Source organism: Cucumis sativus, chromosome 1, assembly GCF_000004075.3.
Source record: "Cucumis sativus cultivar 9930 chromosome 1, Cucumber_9930_V3, whole genome shotgun sequence".
Classification (NCBI taxonomy): Eukaryota; Viridiplantae; Streptophyta; class Magnoliopsida; order Cucurbitales; family Cucurbitaceae; genus Cucumis; species Cucumis sativus.
In genome coordinates this window covers 1,494,138-1,514,524 of record NC_026655.2, presented here as the reverse complement: position 1 = coordinate 1,514,524, position 20,387 = coordinate 1,494,138, and the positions used below count along the sequence as shown (strand labels likewise).

The window sequence follows — 20,387 nt, the reverse complement described above, 5'->3', positions numbered from 1 at the left end:
TTGTTGGCATAAAAAAACTTTATTGTTTAGTAAAAAAAAAGAGTTATTTAATTTTTTCCGACGTGGCCCACAGATGGAAAAAGTTTCTCAGCTTTTTCTCCAAGCTGTTAAACAAAAACGTCTAATCATCCTCCACGTCTTCAAAATTCGACACGTGTGAGAAATCTACTGCTTTTGCCTTTCCCTCGCACTTTCTCTCCGAGTTAAATTCTCATATCGAGAGCACGACACGTGTCCCACCACGGAGATAAAAACGAAACTCACGCTATGTTATTGGACCACGTAAGAGTAATTTTAAAAAGCGAAACCAAACAAAAACCCTTTTTTGTCTTTCGGTGTGTGTAAAAAGAGTCAACATTTTTAATTTAATTAACATAAACAAAATAATTAATACGTCTATTTCATCTATAAACCTTTCTTCTTCTTCTTCCAATTAGATTATGTTAATAATAATAATAATAAGGACGGTCGCGTGGGCGGTTGAGGGATAATTAACCGTATTTTATAATTAAAGAGTGTCATTAGCATGACGTGGACAGGATTAATTAAAACATTATATTAAGTTAATTTATTTAATGTTTAATAATGTTGGAGCAGAGGGTGTGACACTTGGTTTCAATTGGACATTATTGTATTTTAAGTTCATTACAATAAGCTCTACTTTTGTGACTTTTTTATTATGGAAAAGAAAAATCTTCCTCACTTGTTGTAATAATTTTATTTTCTTCATATCTTTATGCTTACGCTTTTGATGCTAAACATTATGATAATTCTAGATTTATTTATTCATTTATGTTCATTTATGCTTTTCCTACATATTATTTAGGAATCTTTACCGTAATATCTCATTTTGGAAACTTAAAACTTTATGCATGTGTATTATATGTATATTAAATGACTTTTCTCTAATATTTTTCTTTTTATATTGTTTTTAATGAGAAAAAGTACAATGACAATTGAAAAATATAAAATAATTAAATTCAAAATATTAACAAATATATATAACATTCCACACTTAAAGTTTATAGTTTATTAACGTTGTGGTATATATTTTACGTTCAATTATTAATCCTAAAATTACCACTTATTGCAATCGTCCAAATAAAAAAAAAAAGAAAGTAAGAATATTAAATATATCATAACTATAGTTTTTATATAAGAATACATTTTCTTAATCTATTTCTTATATATCTTTTATTTTAAAAAGTATTAAAGAGAAATTTTAAAAAATAGTAGATCTTACGAAAATATTTACAATCTATAACAAATTCTATCGCTGATAGTGATTGATATGTTATAGGAATAGAATCCAAAATTTTGCTATAGCTTATAAATATTTTAATTTATTTTACTATTTTTAAAAATGTCCTAATATTAAATTGAAGTAAAAGTTTTATTATGGTTCTCATATTTTAAAAAAAGGAAATTACATTAGATGATAAAAAAAAATTAGAAAAAACAACTCATAACACCTAGTTTTTGCATATTGTAAATTTGACAAATTTGACGGTAATCAACTTTTAAATTTGCTCTATTGTCGTAAATATTTTTCCTATTTTTGTAAAATTTTCATTAGTTAACTAAATAATAATAATTTTTATGAGAGAATATACCATATTTCAATAAGTTTTAAAAATTGGGAATGAAAATTCTCTTAAATAAAAGGAATCTTTTAAGATGAAAACTTATAAGGAAAAAAGCATGCATAGTATTAAATGTACTTCTAATCATGTTTTTTTCCCTAAGATCATAAAAGTGATAATTATATGGAATAACATTTGTTATATATAGTGTTGAGGTTCAATTTTTGAACAATAATATTTTGATTACATATGCTAATTTAAGAGATTGTAAAAGAATATTAAAAAAAAAAACAAAAGATAAAGAAAACCATAGGAATTTACAATACAAAGACTTTAGTATAAGGAAATTAGAAAAGATGTGAAAAGGTAAAGAAACAATGACACATGCTTAGACAATAGAGTTTGTAGAAAGTACAAAGTCAGAAAGCAATATGTAGGCTCTTAATTCAGACATTAATTTGAAGTCTCAAGTAGAGTACACATCATAAAATGGCATAATTAGAATTTATTAGACCTCTTAATTAAGACAAAATTCTCCAAATAAGAGAGAAGAAATGGGAAGTTAATTAGTTTGGGGATGGAGAAATCAATGGAGAAGGAGATGGATCTGCTGCAGGAGCTGGGGTCGGATTGGGATCGGATTCAGGGGCGGGCGATGGAGCTCCGGTTTGATTAACTCTCAAAAACCCAAATTTCTTAATCAGTTCATTGGCAATCAACTCATTAGCCTTGTCTGATGGATGGTATTCATCCCAAAACACATACTTGCTTCTGTCTTTGCACAACACTGATGCTGGAATGCAGGTTAGGGCGGGTCGGATCCTCCCGAACGAGCAACATGGTGAGTCTGAGTTATTAAACCCTGCGCAATATAATGAACCAATTGAAGTTTTCTAATTCAATATTTTGATGTGAATCATATTAAAATTTAATAGGATTACCATATTTTGTTGGGTTGCTAATAACATCAGCAACAACATCATAAGCATCTCCAAATTTGTAGGTAGCATTTGGAAGTCTAGTGGCCAAACCATCGAGAAGTTTACTACCCGCTTTGTTGAAGCTAAGTGCCAAATTGTTGGTTCGTTCTTGACAATCTCCCGACGTACTCAGCACCCTTTGTAATGGAATGCAACCCATTGGGCCTAACCCAAACACCATCAACTGCCTAGCTCCCATCCCATACAATAACTACAAACATTTACATACTTCATATTAATTAAGCCTCTACAACATATTACAACGTGTGTTTATAATATCTTTCAGTTTCGGTTTACCTTGAGTTGATCACGAAGCGTTTCCATCAAATAAGTGACAAAAGTTTGATCATTGTACTTCCAAGAGTCAGCGTAAACGGGCATGAGATAGTTGTTTATGAAATCGTTGCTTCCCAAAGCTACAACATATCGAGCCTCTTCGAAGAACTCTTTTGCCTTTTCTTTTCCAATTTTGGCTTTGATCAATTCTTGGGTTCCTTGAAATAACTGAATTTGTTTGTAGAGACCGAATCGTTGAATCTACGTAAATTTACATATAATTCTTAGTATATAATATAAGATAGATTTAGTAAGAAGTAAAATAATTGTTTGAAAAATTTGAAAACTCACAAAGTATCCTCCAGTTTGGTTCAAGATTCCTCCACCTCCAGAAGCATAATTCACTCCATTTTCAAGAATTACATCTTCAGTTAAGGATGGATCGAGAAAAGCCGGTGGTCTTGGAAGACCCATTTCATCACCTGATATTAAAGATGATTTAGTTTAATCGAGGGTAATTATAACCTAATGGTGATAGACTTCTATTACTTATAGACTCTTATGGTCTATTAGTGATAGTGATACATCAATATTTACCATATGGTTTATCGATGATAGACTTCTATCATAGATAAATTTGACAAAATTTAATGTTATATACTTAATTATTTTGAATATAATTATTTATTTAAAATTACTTAAACAAAAACAATAAACTTTTTGGTCTCAAGAGTCTAGTTTTCATTTTTTTTAAGTTTTACTTATCAATTTACTTTAGTTTGTTATGTTTCAAAATTTTAATTTTTAATATATATATTTTTCATTTAATCCTCAATTCAATTAATTCATTTAAAATAATTGTAAAGAAAAAAGTAATTTAATTTTAATGGTGATGAAAATAGTTAAACTTGAAGAATATTATTTTAGCAAAATATTATCTTCTTTACCTCATATTTTGTTTATTAGATAGATAATGATATATTGTTATATTTATAATTTTTTTTCATTTTACTATATTTGAAATCAATCATAAATTTAAGTCGCTGTTTTAAAGAAAAAATGTGCGTAAATATTTTCAAATATAACAAAATATCTGTTAGTAATAGATAATAATAAATGTTTTGTTAAACACATATATAAGAGTACTCTAAGTGATACTAAATGTATGTGAATGACATTTTGTTGTATTGGCAAGTACTTTTGTTAGGAAAAATCCAATTTATTAAACAAGTAAACAAAGAATCCGTATTTGGCAAAAAAAGAATAGAACAAATTGAAACAAAAGCTTAAATCTTCAAATGAAAATGATGAGTATTTTGTTTTCTTTTTGTTGGTAGAAAATTAATTGAGGAGGAGAGTGGGACTTATTAAGGTACCAATGATATCAGCAACGGTGCGGCCATTGCTGAACCTTCCATTAGGGAGTCCATTGCCAAAATCAATGCCATACCAAGGCAAGTTGGCCTGAGCAAGGCTTCTCGAAAGGTAAATATTGTTCCCGACGTCGGAGAGCGAGTCGCCGAAAATGAACTGCACCGTCTTGCAGTGGCAGAGAGGAATGAGGAACAGAGTGAATGCTAAAAAACAGAGTGATGATGCAGAGTAATTCATGGTTAATGAAGAAAGGGGAATACAAAATTATGATGTTTGATTTGATTTGATTTGGGAACGGGGGGTTTTAAGTGAAGAAATTATGTTGTTGGGTTTGATAAACAAACCATTTGGGGAGATTCAAACCTACTATAGCTACTTTGTTTTTATTTAGTCCAAAAATTTGTTGGCAACTGGTCTTTTCTTTAAGAATTTCAAAAGGTGAAATTTGAGCAACTTGTTATGGGGTTTTTCTCGAGAGTTTAATTTGTTTGTTGGTGAACAGATTGGAAAAATAGTTTGAGTTTTGAAATTTGGTGGACTTGGGAGGTGACCTAATTGAGGTTGCTTCAACTATGGGAATAAGCAATTAGAATTCAAATTGTTCTAGTTTGACTTAGTTAAGATACAAGTAGATTTTAACTATCTTTTAAGTTAGCTTGTATTCTAACATATATGCTCATACTAAATTAGACTGCATCCAAATCACATATTATTGTAACTCCACCTCAAAAACACTTTGATAGTTGTTTTAAGATTAAACAAGTTGGACTTAATTGAATAGTTCTGTTTTTAATAAACATTTGTGAGTTTGAAAACATGACGTGAAAACCTAATTTTTTTTGTTAGATGTGTTTTCTATTTTATATATTTATAATTTAGTACATGTTTATTTGGTATTCTTTAAAATTTAAAAAGAATGTTTAATAGGCTATAAAAGTGTCATTATATATATATTATCTTATAAATATTTTTTAAAGGAAGGTCTAATAAATATTTGTATTTTTGATTTCTAATCCTATCTATTTGAAAACAAAAAGAATGATAATAGAAGAAGTTTGTATTATAGAAAAAAATTGTGTTTAAAAGGTTGAATTAATATTTAAAATTTAAAACTTGCATGTAAAATCTATTTTTTAAATTGTAAAAATAGGAAATTTAAAAGCTCATAACCCTCTAATAGGTCTGAGTAGCCTTCCTAATATTTACTATTTACTTTGTAGCCTATTCACAGTAGTGATGTGATTTGCTGTTATTTTCTAAATATTTTTGTTTGGACGTAATTTTCAATTGTAATAAATTAAAAATTCAACAAATTGAATAATTTTGAAGCTAAAAAAAGAAAAGAAAAGTAGAAGATTATAAATGTATTGGACAAATTAATACACTACACATACACTATTTTTAGTCATAATAAATTGATATACTACACATAAACTATTTTTAGTTATAATAAATTGATCTTTTGCAAACAATTTTGTTGTGTTGTATTTTTTTGGAAGATGATGAGTTGGCGTTATGTAATTGGTTGCATGACTGATATCTTCTTTCTACTTCGGAAGAATTAAACACTAAACAAAAATAGGGGTGACGTGGCACAACCGGAATCCCTTATTCGTAATTATAATTTTTAAATTTTTAAAAAACCAAAAATGGTATCCTAAAAATCCATTGCAATTATCCATTCCTCATATCGACCGTCCATTCTCTCCATCCAACGGCTAACAACTACTCATATCTCAAACCATATCCATTAAATATATAAAAATCACTCTACGAACCTCTCACAGCCATTACTCCACTTCCACCTTCACTTCCTGCTCCGACCAAATGGCCTCCGTTGCCCTCAAATCCTTCACTGGCCTCCGCCAATCCTCCACGGAGAAGCCTCATTTCATCACCCAAACGAAGGCCAACCAAAACCCCCAATTTCGGCGCCGTTTTTATGTCGCTGCTGCTAAAACTAGTCCTAAAATCGCCGGTCGGAACCTAAGAGTTGCGGTGGTTGGCGGTGGTCCTGCTGGAGGATCAGCAGCTGAAACTCTCGCCAGAGGCGGCGTTGAGACTTTCTTGTTCGAGAGGAAGCTCGACAACTGCAAGCCCTGTGGTGGTGCGATTCCTCTGTGTATGGTCGGTGAATTCGATCTTCCGTTGGACTTGATTGACCGACGTGTCACGAAGATGAAGATGATATCTCCATCGAACGTCGCCGTCGACATTGGACAGACCCTAAAGCCTCACGAGTACATTGGGATGGTTCGGCGAGAGGTTCTGGACGCGTATCTTCGGGATCGAGCAGCCGAGAATGGTGCTAATGTGATTAATGGCTTGGTCATGAAATTGGAACTTCCGAAGAATCAAAATGCACCGTATGTTCTTCATTACACTGCGTACGACGGGAAGAAAGGAGGTGTCGGAGAGAAGATGACATTGGAGGTCGACGCCGTGATCGGTGCGGACGGAGCTAATTCTCGTGTTGCTAAGGCCATTGACGCCGGCGATTACGATTACGCCATAGCATTTCAGGTAAATCAATCAATCTTAGGGTTTATGGTTCAAAATTTCCGCAAAATAATAGAATGTGTTTTGCTAAATGATAGAATTGGGGGTTTGAATTTCAGGAGAGAATCAAAATCCCAGATGACAAAATGGTATACTACGAGAATCTTGCAGAGATGTACGTAGGTGACGACGTATCGCCGGATTTCTACGGTTGGGTGTTCCCAAAATGCGACCATGTCGCGGTCGGCACCGGCACAGTGACTCACAAAGCCGATATCAAGAAATTTCAAATAGCCACACGAAACAGAGCAAAGGACAAGATCTTAGGAGGGAAGATCATCCGAGTTGAAGCACATCCAATCCCAGAGCACCCTCGTCCACGACGACTAGCTGGGAGAGTAGCACTCGTCGGGGATGCAGCTGGGTACGTGACGAAATGCTCTGGCGAGGGAATATATTTTGCAGCGAAGAGCGGGAGAATGTGCGCAGAGGCAATCGTTGAAGGATCGGAGAATGGGAAGAGAATGGTGGAGGAATCGGACTTGAGGAAGTACTTAGAGAAATGGGATAAAACTTACTGGCCAACTTATAAGGTGCTGGATGTGTTGCAGAAGGTGTTTTACAGGTCGAATCCGGCGAGGGAAGCTTTTGTGGAGATGTGCGCCGATGAGTATGTGCAGAAGATGACATTCGACAGTTATTTGTATAAGAAAGTGGTTCCTGGGAATCCATTGGATGACTTGAAATTGGCTGTGAATACCATTGGAAGCTTGGTGAGAGCTAATGCTTTGAAGAGGGAGATGGAGAAAGTTAGTTTATGAGAGAAATCTAATTAAAAAGATCAAAATCTTTAATTTCCCAATCTTTATAGATTTTGTAGATGGGTTGTTTCATGTTAATGAATTTTCATCACTTTACTTTTCTCAAAGAGACCAATGGTTTTTTATATTATTTAGTTGATTATGTAATCAATCATCATAACAAAATCTCTTAATCTCTTAATGGTGTTGAAGAGCCAAATAATTTGATTAAACTCGAGAAAGTATTGATTGGTAGTTGAGATTTCATTTTCCATTGAATTTAACGAGGTGAGCTAAGTGAAATGAATGATGTGATATCTCAATTTTCTAATGCTTTGTTACTTAATGACTAATCAATGACCATATAGTTGCGTGTAAATAAATCGATTATATTCATATTCTTATTTCTAACTACATCATGTGCTACGTCACTAATGTTGTGTTTTAATTTGAATTCTCAAGTTTCAAGAACTAAATTAGTAATATTTAAACAAAATGGGTTTATTCTAATACAAAATTAAACAACAAATTGGCTTAAAAAACAATTATTATTATTATTATTATATATATATATATACATAAATAGAGAAAATAAAATTAGTAATTTTGAAGAAAAGGAAAGAATATAAAGCTTTGCTGTTCAAAAAAGAGAGTGCTACGTCCAAGGCTTTCAGGCGGAGATTTCTACGACTAATACCCTATAGAGCCCATAAATCTTCGATTTTTCACTCTCCGCTTCCATTTCGAGCTACAATTTTTCTGGGTTTCAAGGTTAGATTTCTTTCTCATTTCTTTGTTTATTTTTCGCTAAAGAAGTCGGTGATGGGTGTCGGTTGAATGTTCATTCATTCTTCATACCATTTTCGGCAAAATGTGTGGTTTTATCGATTTGTTTCTGTTCATTTCAAATGCTTTGGATCTGACTGCTGCGTTACTTGGTTTATATATTGTTTAATTTTGAAGATGGGGTTTCGATTAGGAATTCAATTGTCCTTTCATTTTCTCAATGGGAAGGAATGAAGGAAAAAGAGACCTTTTTTTAAAAAAAAAAAATTGATGTTACTTTTACTACCATTTTTCTTGTGCTTTTTAGCTTCTGGGGATAGATATTTGTTGATGTTCTTTTTTTTAAGTTAGAACAAAAAAAAGTTGGGCCACACTTTACATGGACAATCAAGTCGTTCTTTTTCTTAATTTGTCGTCTTTTATAGCCAAGAGAAAACTGATGAATTACAAGTTGAAATATGTTTTGTAGTACCTATTATATGAATAATCTGGATAGCTAGTTGTGTTTAGAAACTGTATCTACTTCCATCGTCACTGGTCTATCGTTGCCTTCTTTCGATTTTTGGTAAATTTTAACATGTATCAGGTTGCTGTGACTTTTATTATAGGATATGGGTAATGTTTGTAATTTCAAGGATTGGAAATTTTCGTTTGTGTTGTTTATTTAGTATGGTTTGTGTTTTTGTAAGACTTTTGTTTTTCTGGAGGGAATCATCTGAATATCTTGTTCATCTTTATGGAACATATTTTTTGAAGTTGGAGCAGTTGTCTTGTTTTTCTTACTAGAGTTTAACTATCTAGTCTTCTGAATAGTTTTATGAAAAAAATAACTTTTCTTACCAGACTATATGTGTTACTTCATTAGAGTATATCTATTTTGACGCTTCCTGGCCTCTTTCTTTAACAGAGTCAGAAATGGCAGCAACATCAGTAACTAGTTTGTCAATTGGAGCAACTGCATCACTTAATACTAAACTCAACTTGTTTTCCCAGTCAAAGTCTGCTAGCCCAAGAATCAATTCATTGAAGCTTCAGAGCTTCTGTGGCCTCAAGGCAGATTCATCCCTTCGTTGTGACTCAGAGTCATCTTTCCTAGGGAAACAGAGCAGCGCTGCCCTATGGCGTCATCTTGCTCCTTCAGCACAAAGAGAGAACCTGAATTTATGCAAAAGTCTTCAACCTCAAGCCTCGTACAAAGTTGCTGTTCTTGGAGCTGCTGGAGGAATAGGTCAGCCTCTGGCACTTCTCATCAAGATGTCGCCGTTAGTTGCCACCTTGAACCTTTATGATATTGCAAATGTGAAGGGTGTTGCTGCTGATATTAGCCACTGTAACACTCCCTCAAAAGTTCAGGATTTCACTGGACCTTCTGAATTAGCCAATGCTTTAAAAGGTGTAGATGTTGTTGTCATACCTGCTGGGGTTCCGAGAAAGCCCGGTATGACTCGTGATGACCTCTTCAACATAAATGCTGGCATAGTAAAAAGTTTGGTCGAGGCTGTTGCTGATAACTGTCCCGATGCTTTCATCCATATCATTAGCAACCCTGTGAACTCAACTGTTCCAATAGCAGCAGAAGTTCTAAAGCAGAAGGGTGTGTATGATCCAAAGAAGCTTTTTGGGGTTACTACATTGGATGTTGTCCGCGCAAATACTTTCGTTGCTGAAAAGAAGAACCTTAAACTGATTGACGTTGATGTCCCGGTTATTGGTGGACATGCTGGAATAACAATTCTTCCATTGCTATCAAAGGCACGCCCTTCAGTAAGTTTTACAGACGAACAAATTCAAGAACTGACTATTAGAACTCAAAATGGGGGAACCGAAGTTGTGGAAGCAAAGGCTGGGGCAGGATCTGCTACCCTTTCAATGGCATATGCTGCAGCAAGATTTGTCGAATCATCTCTTCGTGCTTTGGACGGAGACAGTGATGTATTTGAGTGCACTTTTGTGGAGTCTGATCTAACTGAGCTTCCCTTCTTTGCATCAAGGGTTAAGCTCGGGAAGAAAGGAGTTGAAGCCTTTGTAACGTCTGATCTCCACGGTTTATCTGAGTACGAGCAGAAGGCACTTGAAGCTCTAAAGCCAGAACTGAAGGCAAGCATTGAGAAGGGCATTGCTTTTGCACATAAGCAAGCTGTGGCTGCTTAAAAACTTGCTTTTCCAGAACATGCTTGGAGAGTAGCATTGAATCCCAAGAATTGTTTTCCGGCTTTTCTTCTTGTGAGAACTTCTGTTTGAGATATTATCAAAAGAATGTAATCGTGTCAATTCAGAGTTCCTAGTAATTGAAAATTTTGTAATAACACGAGGTCAAACTGTGCACCTCATCATATGAAACACTAGGATTGAGTTTTTTGGGTTAATAATACCGGAAAATTATACAGAATCGGTTTGTTGGCGAAGTTCTTTAAAGAGTGAATAACGTTCAGTTCAGCGTTCACTTTGACTTCTTTCTGTTGAGCAACAAAATGTGGTGGGTTTATGATTTGGATTGCTTGATTAGCTTTCACAGAAGCTTGTGAGCTCTTGTCAAGTATGTCCTGGAAGCCTACAAAATGTGGTCAAAAGTACTTTTGAAAGTAGTAGTTTTATGGTATCATTTTCATGGAATTTAAGACAGTAATGAATGGATAGAAATCGTTAATGAAGAATCAGATAAAGAAATTTGTAAATTTGCTTGTCAATGAAGAATCAAAGAAAAAAATTTGTAATTTGCTTTCTGTCTATTAAGTAATCCTTTGATCGATTCATTGTCTAATAACTTGAAGAAATTCTTTCGTCGTTTCATTTTCAAATCCCAAACCAAAATTAATCTGTGGAAGCAAATTATGCAATTTTTTCAAACTTCAAGTTCAAACGAAATCATATATTTTTTTCTTGCCAAAATCACTTTTCTTTCGACGATATTTGATAGGAACTGAAATTGATTTTAGAATAATATAAAACCATTTCAAATTAATTTAGTTCGTGGATTGATTGGACTTCCAAATTAGTTATCTAATCCAGTTCTTTGTGTAAGATACCGACATACTTGACAATAAATTATTTTGATTTTTCTTTCTATATCTATATCTATATATAAACACATGTGAACATGCTTATAAGAATTTAACCAGAAAATAAATAGAAATAGATAGCTACCATACCATTACTAATTAGTTAAGTCTAAGAAAATGAAAACTATCTTGAAATCAATTTTACAAAATCAATCCAATATCTCTTTTCAATTCTCATGTTAATTCGGCTTCTGTCGTAATATCAAACTCTCGCCACCCAACTTCAGAAACTGCTTGTGGCACATTCTGAGACTTTATGGTGTTCAAAACAACACCGGTCATTACCAAAAATCGTTGCAGGAACACCGACCCTCTTGGAAATGATGGAACCGACTTCGGTCTCTAACAACCACTTTTCTGTTATAAACACTTGATATGTACTTAGCAAAGTTATGACAATCCATGCAAGTACGAATATTATTTGCGATTCTGATGGTTCTTCCTGGCGGAGTTGCAAGAACCCCAAAGGCTATGGCCAATTTCTCACTATGGTTAGAAAGTGCATACCCTTTATCTTTTGGCTCTAATCTATGTAATTCAGATGACATTTCAGCTTCATAACCTGCAATCTTTAGCTGCTTGTTGATCTCATCCAACTGCTTGTAGATCTTGTCTTTCATAGGATGTGAAATATCATCCACAGCAAATTGATGCACCACCCCGTTCAGTTCTATTGTGGTGCAGCAAGGTGTGGTATAAATACCCTTCTCCTTCATAAGTTTCCTCAATTCAGTTACCTTGTCCCAGTTGCCAGCCGAAGAATAAATGTTCAGCAACAACACATAATCTCCTGCTTCTTGAGATTTGAGTTCAATCAAATGTTCAACTATGCGCTCCCCAAGGTTTCCATGACCGTGAATTCTGCAAGCTCCAAGAAGGGTTCTCCACATTGTCGCATCTGGTCTTACCTCCATTGACATTATGAGCTCGTAGGCTTGATCGAGCATTCCAGCACGACCCAAAAGATCAACTATACATCCATAGTGATGGACGTTGGGAGCTATCATGAACTCCTGTCTCATACGATCAAAAAATGCCATTCCTTCATCAACCAGGCCACAGTGGCTACAAGCAGAAAGAACAGCAGTGAAAGTATGATCACCAGGTTCGACACCATTCTTTTGCATCTCCCAAAATGCTTCAATAGCTTCCCTCCCGTGCCCATTCATCGATAACCCGGAAATCATCGCACTCCATGAAACAACATTCTTCTCTGTCATTTTATCAAACACCTCATAAGCCTTATCCATACGCCCACACCGCGAATACATTGATATCAGCGAATTACACAAATTACTCTCAGTATTATAACCGTGTTGTTGAATATAACCATGAATCCTTTCACCGAACTCCAATGCATTCAAGTCTGCACAGGCTTGGAGGAGGAGTAAACAAGTAACTTTATCAGGTTGGCAGAGATACGTTGGACTCTGCATGATCTCAAACAGACCCAAAGCATCCCTAGTTCGTTTATTGCGAGTTAAACAAGAAATCAAAACGTTCCAAGCAACAACATCTTTTTGAGGAACTTCATCGAACAATTTGCACGCTTCCTCAGGTTTGCCACAATGAGAATACAGGTCCATCATGGAAGTGAGCAATAGACTATCCGCTTGATGCCCATTTATAAAAATCCTCGCGTGAATCTGAATCCCGAAAAGTAACGAGAGCAATTTTATACACGACTTAACAGCAAAAGAAGAAGACAAAGGATCAGCACGAACTCCTTGCCTCTCCATGTCTCTGTACATGTACAATCCTTCTAGTGGTGAACGGCTCAAAGAGTAAGCTCTTAACATCGCATTATAATGAGAAACAAATGGGTTAGTCAGAAGATCAAAGAGTCGTCGAGAATAGCCCAAATCGCGAAAAGGGGCGGAGGCGGTACGCGTCAAGAAGCGGAGGGAAACAATGGGGTCTTGAATGGAAGAAGTTGTGATGATGTGGGCATGGATTTGGAGCAATTGGGATTTGTGGGTGCATGATTTTATGAGAGAAATCAGAGGCTCTCTTTCGAAGTGAGAAAAAGAAATAGAATGATGGTGGTATTTCAAAGAGAGGATAGAAGGAGAGCGGAAGATGACACACATCTATCAATGGCCACTCAAACTAAGCTTCTGAATCGTTTTTGGTATGCTCCACCGTCAATTTGGCCTTCCGTCGACGTTCTTCAAAATTGCCGGAATGTTCATAAACATACTCAATACATCGATTTCATTTTGAGTCCTCAATAATTACTTCACTCATTTTTAATATTAATTTTTTCTAATAATGTTTATTTAAAAAATAATGTCTAATTTTTTTATAATAATGTTATATATATATATATGAAATATAATTAATAAAAATTGAAACGGTAATTATATTAAAAATTATGTAGTGCTAATTAAATGTTGATTAGTAATTTTCAGTTTTCACCATTAATGTTGAATTGAAACTCTCAATCATCTCTCACACTTCCAACTTCCAATACAATTTATTATATCAAACAATTAACATATGCTTTTTTTTTTCCCCAAATTTAGAATATTACAAATTTAATATTCCTTTTAAAAGAAATGATCATCAAGGAACGATTAAGTATAGAGAAAGAAATGATACATAGAGAAAGAATGTCTCGTTAAAGTAGATAAGTAATAAAAAGAATGAGAGTAAAGTCTTTTTTAAAGCTATACTAATTTATTAAGTATAGTTAGGAAAAATAGAATGATAACAATATGGGAAGGAAAAAGGACTCATTTTTTAGTAGTAAGATTGTGTTAATTAATATATAGTCGTATACTTTTGTTCTATCATCAAATTAAATATAATCTTTGCTGTGATTGATCATGAACTCCAAATCAAATCCAACAAAAATAATTAACACAAATTACATAATGCTTTTTTTCTCTCTATATTATATCATTATTATTATTACATGAACATGCAATTAGCAGAAGAAAAGGAGCAATCAGATAAGAGATACTTCATCTCTTCATCATAATCATCATGGTCTTGATCATCAATGGTAGTGGTTGAGGATGAGAAATAACTTTGGGAATTTATATCATCAATGTTGTTGTTATTGTTATTATTGATGATTAATCCAGAGAGCTTTCTTTTCTTGTAATTGGCTTTGAAACAAGCTTGTCTAAGCCTCTTTGTGTTGTCTTCTAACTGCAGATCTGGTCTCTCCTCCATTAATTTCTTCTCATTCTCTAATATTTCCAATACATTCTTCAACTTATAATTCTCTGATCCATTTCCTTCTTCATCATCTCCCTTTTCAATCAGCTCCTGCAAATATGTGACACACACTTACAAACCCTAAGTATCATATTTGACTGATATGGATATCCTTTCACACCTACGTTTCCACAAGTCACAAAACCAAAGAGATAAGAGGAAGAAAAAACATTTGAAAGAAGAGTTTTCATATGCTACACCCAAGAAAAAAACATACCTTAATATTCTTGATTAGGGTTTGTATGCTCATCAACTTCCTATGAGGCCATCTTCCTATACCCAATTCTCTACATCTCTTCTTCAAAAGAGTAAGTCCAACATTAAGCTCTTTAGCAGCTTGAGTTATAGGCATATAGTAATACTCTTGTATTACTTTTCTTGACAACATTTTTGATGATGAATAACAGCTCCCATTATTATTACTGTTATTGTTGCTACATTCATTTTCTGATTTCAAACGCATTGATCTTTTCTTCCCCTTCTTATTACTCACCACCATCTCTTCCTTTTCCTCATTTTCTCCACATTCCAGCAGTAACAATGGCGGCTCTTCCTCAACAACCCCAAATACCCCATTATCCATTTCATTCCAAATCCCAACCTCATCTTCTGCAGACAAAAAACACACAAAGATCCAATTTTTATATATATGAAAAAAAGACTTTTTAATGCATTATATGAATGAATTACCTGATATATAAGTGTTAATAGGCACAATATCTTCAGGGTCCAAAAAAGACTCTTCAAAAATGTTTTCTTGTAACCCAAAATTGGCGTAGTTCCAATCCAGCCCTGAATAATTATGGTTGTAGCTTGATCTATATGAACTATTGTTAATTGTTGTTGTTGTATAACAAAGTGTAATTAGAAATAAAATTAAATAAAAGGTATGAAAAAAAAACAGAACGTGTTGAAATAAGTATTACCTAAAATGGATTGGAGAAAGATTGCATGAAAAAGGATATGAATCTTCAAAGGACGGCATGATCTCACACTTAGGCCTCCATGAAGGGTCCATTTTTCTGCAATGTGTTAAGAGAGAATAAGTGATTATGAAGTTGGGGAAGAAGAAGAGGCAAAAATACGTAATATATATAATGCTTCACAAAATGATACGATGAATTTGGAAGTAATGAAATTATCATTATTGTTGTTGTTAATAGAATTTAAACTTGAAATTAAAAGAGAGAATGGGAGAACGTGCGCCGCCAATGAACCAAATAAGATTAAGAAAAGTTAATCATTTCATTAATTGTAATTAGGGAGAGTGGTTATGTGAGAGTTACAAGAGAAATATTCATAATGATATATAATAAATGAATGAATAGTAATAGTAAAGGGATGAAGAGTAGTGGAATCACTAAAGGTAGTGTGTGTGTGCATGGCAAAAAAAAAATGTAACTATTTTTCAAAACTATTATTACTTTTCAGAATTAACCAATGGTTAAGAAATCTTTGAGAGAGATTTTGTTAACTTCTCTTGAAGAAAAGAAACTGAGATTCATTTTCATTTTCATTCATCATCCATTATCAAATAATGGGTTTTGAATCATTGTGAAAAAGAATTAGTTTTCTTTATTAAGATTGGTTTTAGTAAAATTATTTATATAAATAAGGATAAGGATAAAGAAGTTAATAATTAAATGCAACAACGTTACTAAAGAATTACTAATATAATTAAATTTATTGATGATAGACTATTTCTTTATTAGAATATCAATGTGGACGGAAATATTGAAATCTTAATTTTACACAAATTTTAATATCGAACCGTAATTCCTAAACTTTAAAATTTTAATAATGGAAATATTAATAAAAATACATTGATTTTGAGAATTATAACAAATAATTAGGAAATAAATATATATATATTTCAAATTTTTCATATGATTGACGATTTTATGTTTTGTGGATTTTTTTGCAAATTTATAAAAAGAAAATATTCATTCGATCGTGAACTCATACAAATATCAATAAAAATGTAATATTACTTTTGTTTATCAAATGATAAACTTGAAAAACATAAAATAGGAGATTAAATTGGTAAAACTTGTGATTATAAATAAAATCTTACATCTAGATTTTGGATAAAAGTTTTTTTTTCTTTTTCTTAAAAAACAATAATAATAAGGGTTGCATGATTGCCATGTAGGATATTGATTAATTAATTTTTGGGGTTATAGCCAATGAAATGAAGGCACTAAAAAACATTAAAAATGATAATTAAAGTATCAAATCCCTTTAGCCGTCTAATCTAATAACAATGTCAGCCTCCCGAGTTAATCATTACAATAATTCACATTTCCACACACCAACCCAACTCAGTTCATATGTCCGAGTTCACTCACTCACTACTTCAACTCATTTATATGTATATTTTGATGAATTTTATGAGATTAAATTGTGGGTATAAATAAAGTAATGTAACGCTTCGTTATCATCAAATCATTGTGGGAATGTGGGAATTTAAATCCATCTCATTAATTAGGTTTATTAGAGAGAACTTAGTAGTGATCATATAATATATCAGTTACATTATGAGTTAATTACATTTTTTTAAAATTTCTTTCAACTGTTCTGTTTGGGTTATTTAATTAATTGGAATCCACAAAGCCTATTTTCATTCAATATTATTTGATTTATTTAATGCAAAATTGAGTCGTGCCCATGCTCATTTTGATATGTAAAATTTACAAAAATAAGTTGTTTGTAATTAGCATTCTTGGGTTCTCCATAGCGAAGAAAAGGAATACACATCTCAATTGATTAAAAGATAAGTTTTGGACCAAAAATACAAAAGATTTACCTCTCCAACTCGAAAAACAAAATTAAGAAAAAAAAGATGAGTCTAAAGGTAATACTTAATTGAGATCAGCTATCAGAAAGAACAGAGATATCATTAAATTAAAGAATTAAACGATACAAAATTATTGCTAAGAAAACCAACAAAATTTAAGAGTCTTGGATAATATTCGGACATTAATTCTCTCTAAAATTAACATAAAAACTCATCCTTTAACAATTATCGTCAGAAAATTGTATCATAATTTTGAGTTCATACATCAAGCACGCTAAGAAAAGCATAAATTATGGGCATAAAAAAATTATTCCTCTACTTTTTTCATTGAACTCATGGCCAAGAAGCTTGAATTGGTGGGGATTTTGTGGTAAATTCTTCGCAGGAAAATTGAGTCCAAAGTGGTGAGACTGAAAAGTGTTGGGAAAAACATCAGTTTCTCCACCGACCCCCTCCTCCTCTTCCACGTCCACCACCCCCACCTCGTCCTCCACCGCGGTGCTTACCACCGCCTAATGCTCTGTTTGCATCAAATTTTCCTTTGAAGTTTTCAGGCAGAGGAAGGATATGATCAACACACTTCCTGAAGCTGAAGTCATCAGCAGACTCATCCTCCCGGATGAGGAAGAAGCACTTGCTTTTCCACTCAGGATGGAAACGAATTTGAAAAGAGTGAATACCACAGCCAATCTTTTTCTCTGGTTCTAGATGTCCCTTCTTAAGTAAATCTACCAGCACCATTTGCTCGTACTGCCATAGAAACAAATATCAAATATTGTATTAACAGAGTCACTGCTTTCTCATCATGTAAATTATCATTTATAGATGTTTCAAATCAAGTCAATGACTTCGGGGGATTATCTTTTACGTTGGAAAGGCTGTTAATTAAATGAAAAGCACGACTTACAAGTTAATATAGGGGACCTTAAGGAAATACACTCTTCATAGAACATAAATTCAAGCCTAAAATTGGCATTGCTTATGTTTTAACCATTTAAGTTATGGTAAGGTGAGCTAAAGCCTAAAGGAATACACTTCTAAACGCTTTAAGACAGTAGAAGATAAACACTTGACTGCATTTCTAATTACGAATTATTTGATAAAAATGTTCTCATTGTATCACAAACGGTTAGAAGCCATAGCTTCTGTTTGAATAATTTGCTCCACATCACAGGATAAGCCATACCGTAGTATATAGATAAAGTATATCAATATCATTAATTAATTCCACAGACATCAATCAATCAAGAATACGGGAATCCTGAAGAATAACAACATAACACAAGAAAAATAAACTGCTGAAAGAAATTCTTGAATGAGCAAATAAGGTAAAAGAGTATCCGTCACAGAAACAAATAAAATTTATCCCTCCAGGCTGGGATTTTTCTAGTACTACCCAGATTCCATTTTCCATAATTAATAAAGTCGAACAGTCTCATCTAAAGAAGTAAGTAGGTTTAGAGTAAAACGGACACCAACCAACCGTCAACAAAACATTTGAAGAAATATTGGAAACTGACTCAAAAATCATACTTAGTTTAGGAAAAACCATCCAGCCATAACAACAAAAATTTACTAAAAGAATCAACTAAACGAATCATAACACGACCAAATAGAGCACAATATAGATGAATATCCATTCGAGTTCAAATTTTATCAAATTAAACAAACAACAATAATTAATCTAACTGGCAGTAAGAAGCAATACAATCTTTATGTCTTCAATTAAATTATACTCAACAACAGGAAACCATAAATAATTCAAACAAGCAAGCATTGTATTCAAATAATATAAAAAAGAACTTGGACATTTGAGATTCCCTTTTGAATAAGCATGCAGTTATATAGAAACCCTTTTGCTAAAACTGTTCAACCAAGTTCCAACAATCCCTTATAACAAAATTAGTATTTTCTCAATATCATTCTCGAGCTTTCAATTAACAAAAACAGAGAACTATGACACATTTAAAATAAGTTAATAATATCATACCTGGTTCACGTTCAAGTTGACAGGCCAGTGGTGAAGGATCTTATAGAAGTAATCAAACAATTCCACCGATGATCGAAAGCTCTTGGGGCCTAAGCTCACAGGAACAGGTTCCTCCTCACACTTACCGTCTCCACCCAACTTCTCAAGCCTTTCCTCCTCAACAGATTTCTCTATCTTCTGCTTCTTCCCATCGGCGACGCCATCATCGGCGCTTTCCTCCCTCTCTCGCTTCGAAGTAGCATCGCCATTAATTACTGGAGCGGCCTCATTTGCTTCAGAAGCATCAGTTGAAGCTTTCGGTTCCGTAGTTTCCAATTCCATATCTTCAGTGCCTGAGTTGGTTACCTCCGGATCGAGTTGAGGGATTGTCTCTTCCGCCATTGTAATTTGTGAATTCAAGTTGGAACAATCAAGCTTCAAACTAAAACCCTAGCAAAGTACAGTATAGAAGACGAGGTTTTATATGGGATTTTTGTTTCAAATTCATCTTTATATTTTGGTTTAACTCCACCGGTCCACTTAGACCAGTAATTTTTTGGTTTTGTTTGTTTTTATTTTTCTATTTAAAAAAAAATGATTATTTTAAATTAAAAATAAATAATGAGAATAAAAATTGTAAAAATATTTACATGTAAAGATGAAAAATTGCATTAGATAGAAAAAAAAACCTAATAACACATTCTTTTTGCATATTGCAAATTTGACAAACACGACGATAATCAAACGATAATTTAATGATAATCTGCCTTTAAATTTGCTACTTTTGTAATTTTGAAGATGTATATCATAAATTTCTTTGCTATTTTTGCAAACTCTCCTATTTACTATTTTCTATAAAAATTAAATATAGCAAGGTATAAATAGCTTGTTTTATTTATCTATTTTCGAAAAAATTCTTTAATTTTACTTTTTATTTTAATATAATAAGAAGTGATAAAATTACCTTACAATTTTTTAGTTATTGAATTCAAAATTTTGTATACTAATTATTTGTTGTAAATTTAGAGTTCTATTAGTT

At 33.0% G+C, this 20,387-nt stretch overlaps 6 protein-coding genes across 7 annotated transcripts; 2 read left to right on the top strand and 4 right to left on the bottom strand.

Annotated features, from left to right (window-relative positions):
• Positions 1 to 1,942: 1,942 nt before the first annotated feature.
• On the bottom strand, positions 1,943 to 4,472 carry LOC101221984 (GDSL esterase/lipase At1g74460). The gene is made up of 5 exons (XM_004138120.3): positions 4,216 to 4,472; positions 3,191 to 3,321; positions 2,861 to 3,100; positions 2,525 to 2,774; positions 1,943 to 2,445 (listed from the first exon to the last, which is right to left on the bottom strand). The coding sequence occupies exons 1-5, from the start codon at positions 4,448 to 4,450 to the stop codon at positions 2,150 to 2,152; spliced, it is 1,152 nt and encodes a 383-aa protein (XP_004138168.1). The 5' UTR covers positions 4,451 to 4,472; the 3' UTR covers positions 1,943 to 2,149.
• A 1,347-nt stretch (positions 4,473 to 5,819) lies between these two features.
• On the top strand, positions 5,820 to 7,698 carry LOC101221755 (geranylgeranyl diphosphate reductase, chloroplastic). Its single transcript, XM_004138119.3, has 2 exons — positions 5,820 to 6,736; positions 6,832 to 7,698. Exons 1-2 carry the CDS (start codon positions 6,041 to 6,043, stop codon positions 7,531 to 7,533), a joined length of 1,398 nt encoding a protein of 465 aa, XP_004138167.1. The 5' UTR covers positions 5,820 to 6,040; the 3' UTR covers positions 7,534 to 7,698.
• Positions 7,699 to 8,109: 411 nt separating this feature from the next.
• Positions 8,110 to 10,713, top strand: LOC101213903 (malate dehydrogenase, chloroplastic). Of its 2 annotated transcripts, none has more exons than XM_011661796.2 (2): positions 8,110 to 8,283; positions 9,206 to 10,713. In XM_011661796.2, exon 2 carries the CDS (start codon positions 9,214 to 9,216, stop codon positions 10,447 to 10,449), a length of 1,236 nt encoding a protein of 411 aa, XP_011660098.1. In that variant the 5' UTR covers positions 8,110 to 8,283; positions 9,206 to 9,213; the 3' UTR covers positions 10,450 to 10,713. The 2 variants fall into 2 exon arrangements, with proteins under 2 accessions (XP_011660098.1, XP_031736557.1); XM_031880697.1 differs by lacking the exon at positions 8,110 to 8,283 and adding an exon at positions 8,843 to 8,863.
• A 708-nt stretch (positions 10,714 to 11,421) lies between these two features.
• On the bottom strand, positions 11,422 to 13,575 carry LOC105436340 (pentatricopeptide repeat-containing protein At3g47530). The gene has a single exon (XM_011661790.2). The coding sequence runs from the start codon at positions 13,445 to 13,447 to the stop codon at positions 11,639 to 11,641; it is 1,809 nt and encodes a 602-aa protein (XP_011660092.1). The 5' UTR covers positions 13,448 to 13,575; the 3' UTR covers positions 11,422 to 11,638.
• Positions 13,576 to 14,270: 695 nt separating this feature from the next.
• On the bottom strand, positions 14,271 to 15,600 carry LOC105436370 (protein RKD1). The gene is made up of 4 exons (XM_011662033.1): positions 15,576 to 15,600; positions 15,273 to 15,374; positions 14,800 to 15,191; positions 14,271 to 14,633 (listed from the first exon to the last, which is right to left on the bottom strand). Exons 1-4 carry the CDS (start codon positions 15,598 to 15,600, stop codon positions 14,271 to 14,273), a joined length of 882 nt encoding a protein of 293 aa, XP_011660335.1.
• A 1,912-nt stretch (positions 15,601 to 17,512) lies between these two features.
• On the bottom strand, positions 17,513 to 19,829 carry LOC105436339 (protein EMBRYO DEFECTIVE 514). Its single transcript, XM_011661783.2, has 2 exons — positions 19,370 to 19,829; positions 17,513 to 18,129 (listed from the first exon to the last, which is right to left on the bottom strand). Exons 1-2 carry the CDS (start codon positions 19,748 to 19,750, stop codon positions 17,812 to 17,814), a joined length of 699 nt encoding a protein of 232 aa, XP_011660085.1. The 5' UTR covers positions 19,751 to 19,829; the 3' UTR covers positions 17,513 to 17,811.
• Between the last annotated feature and the right edge of the window lie 558 nt (positions 19,830 to 20,387).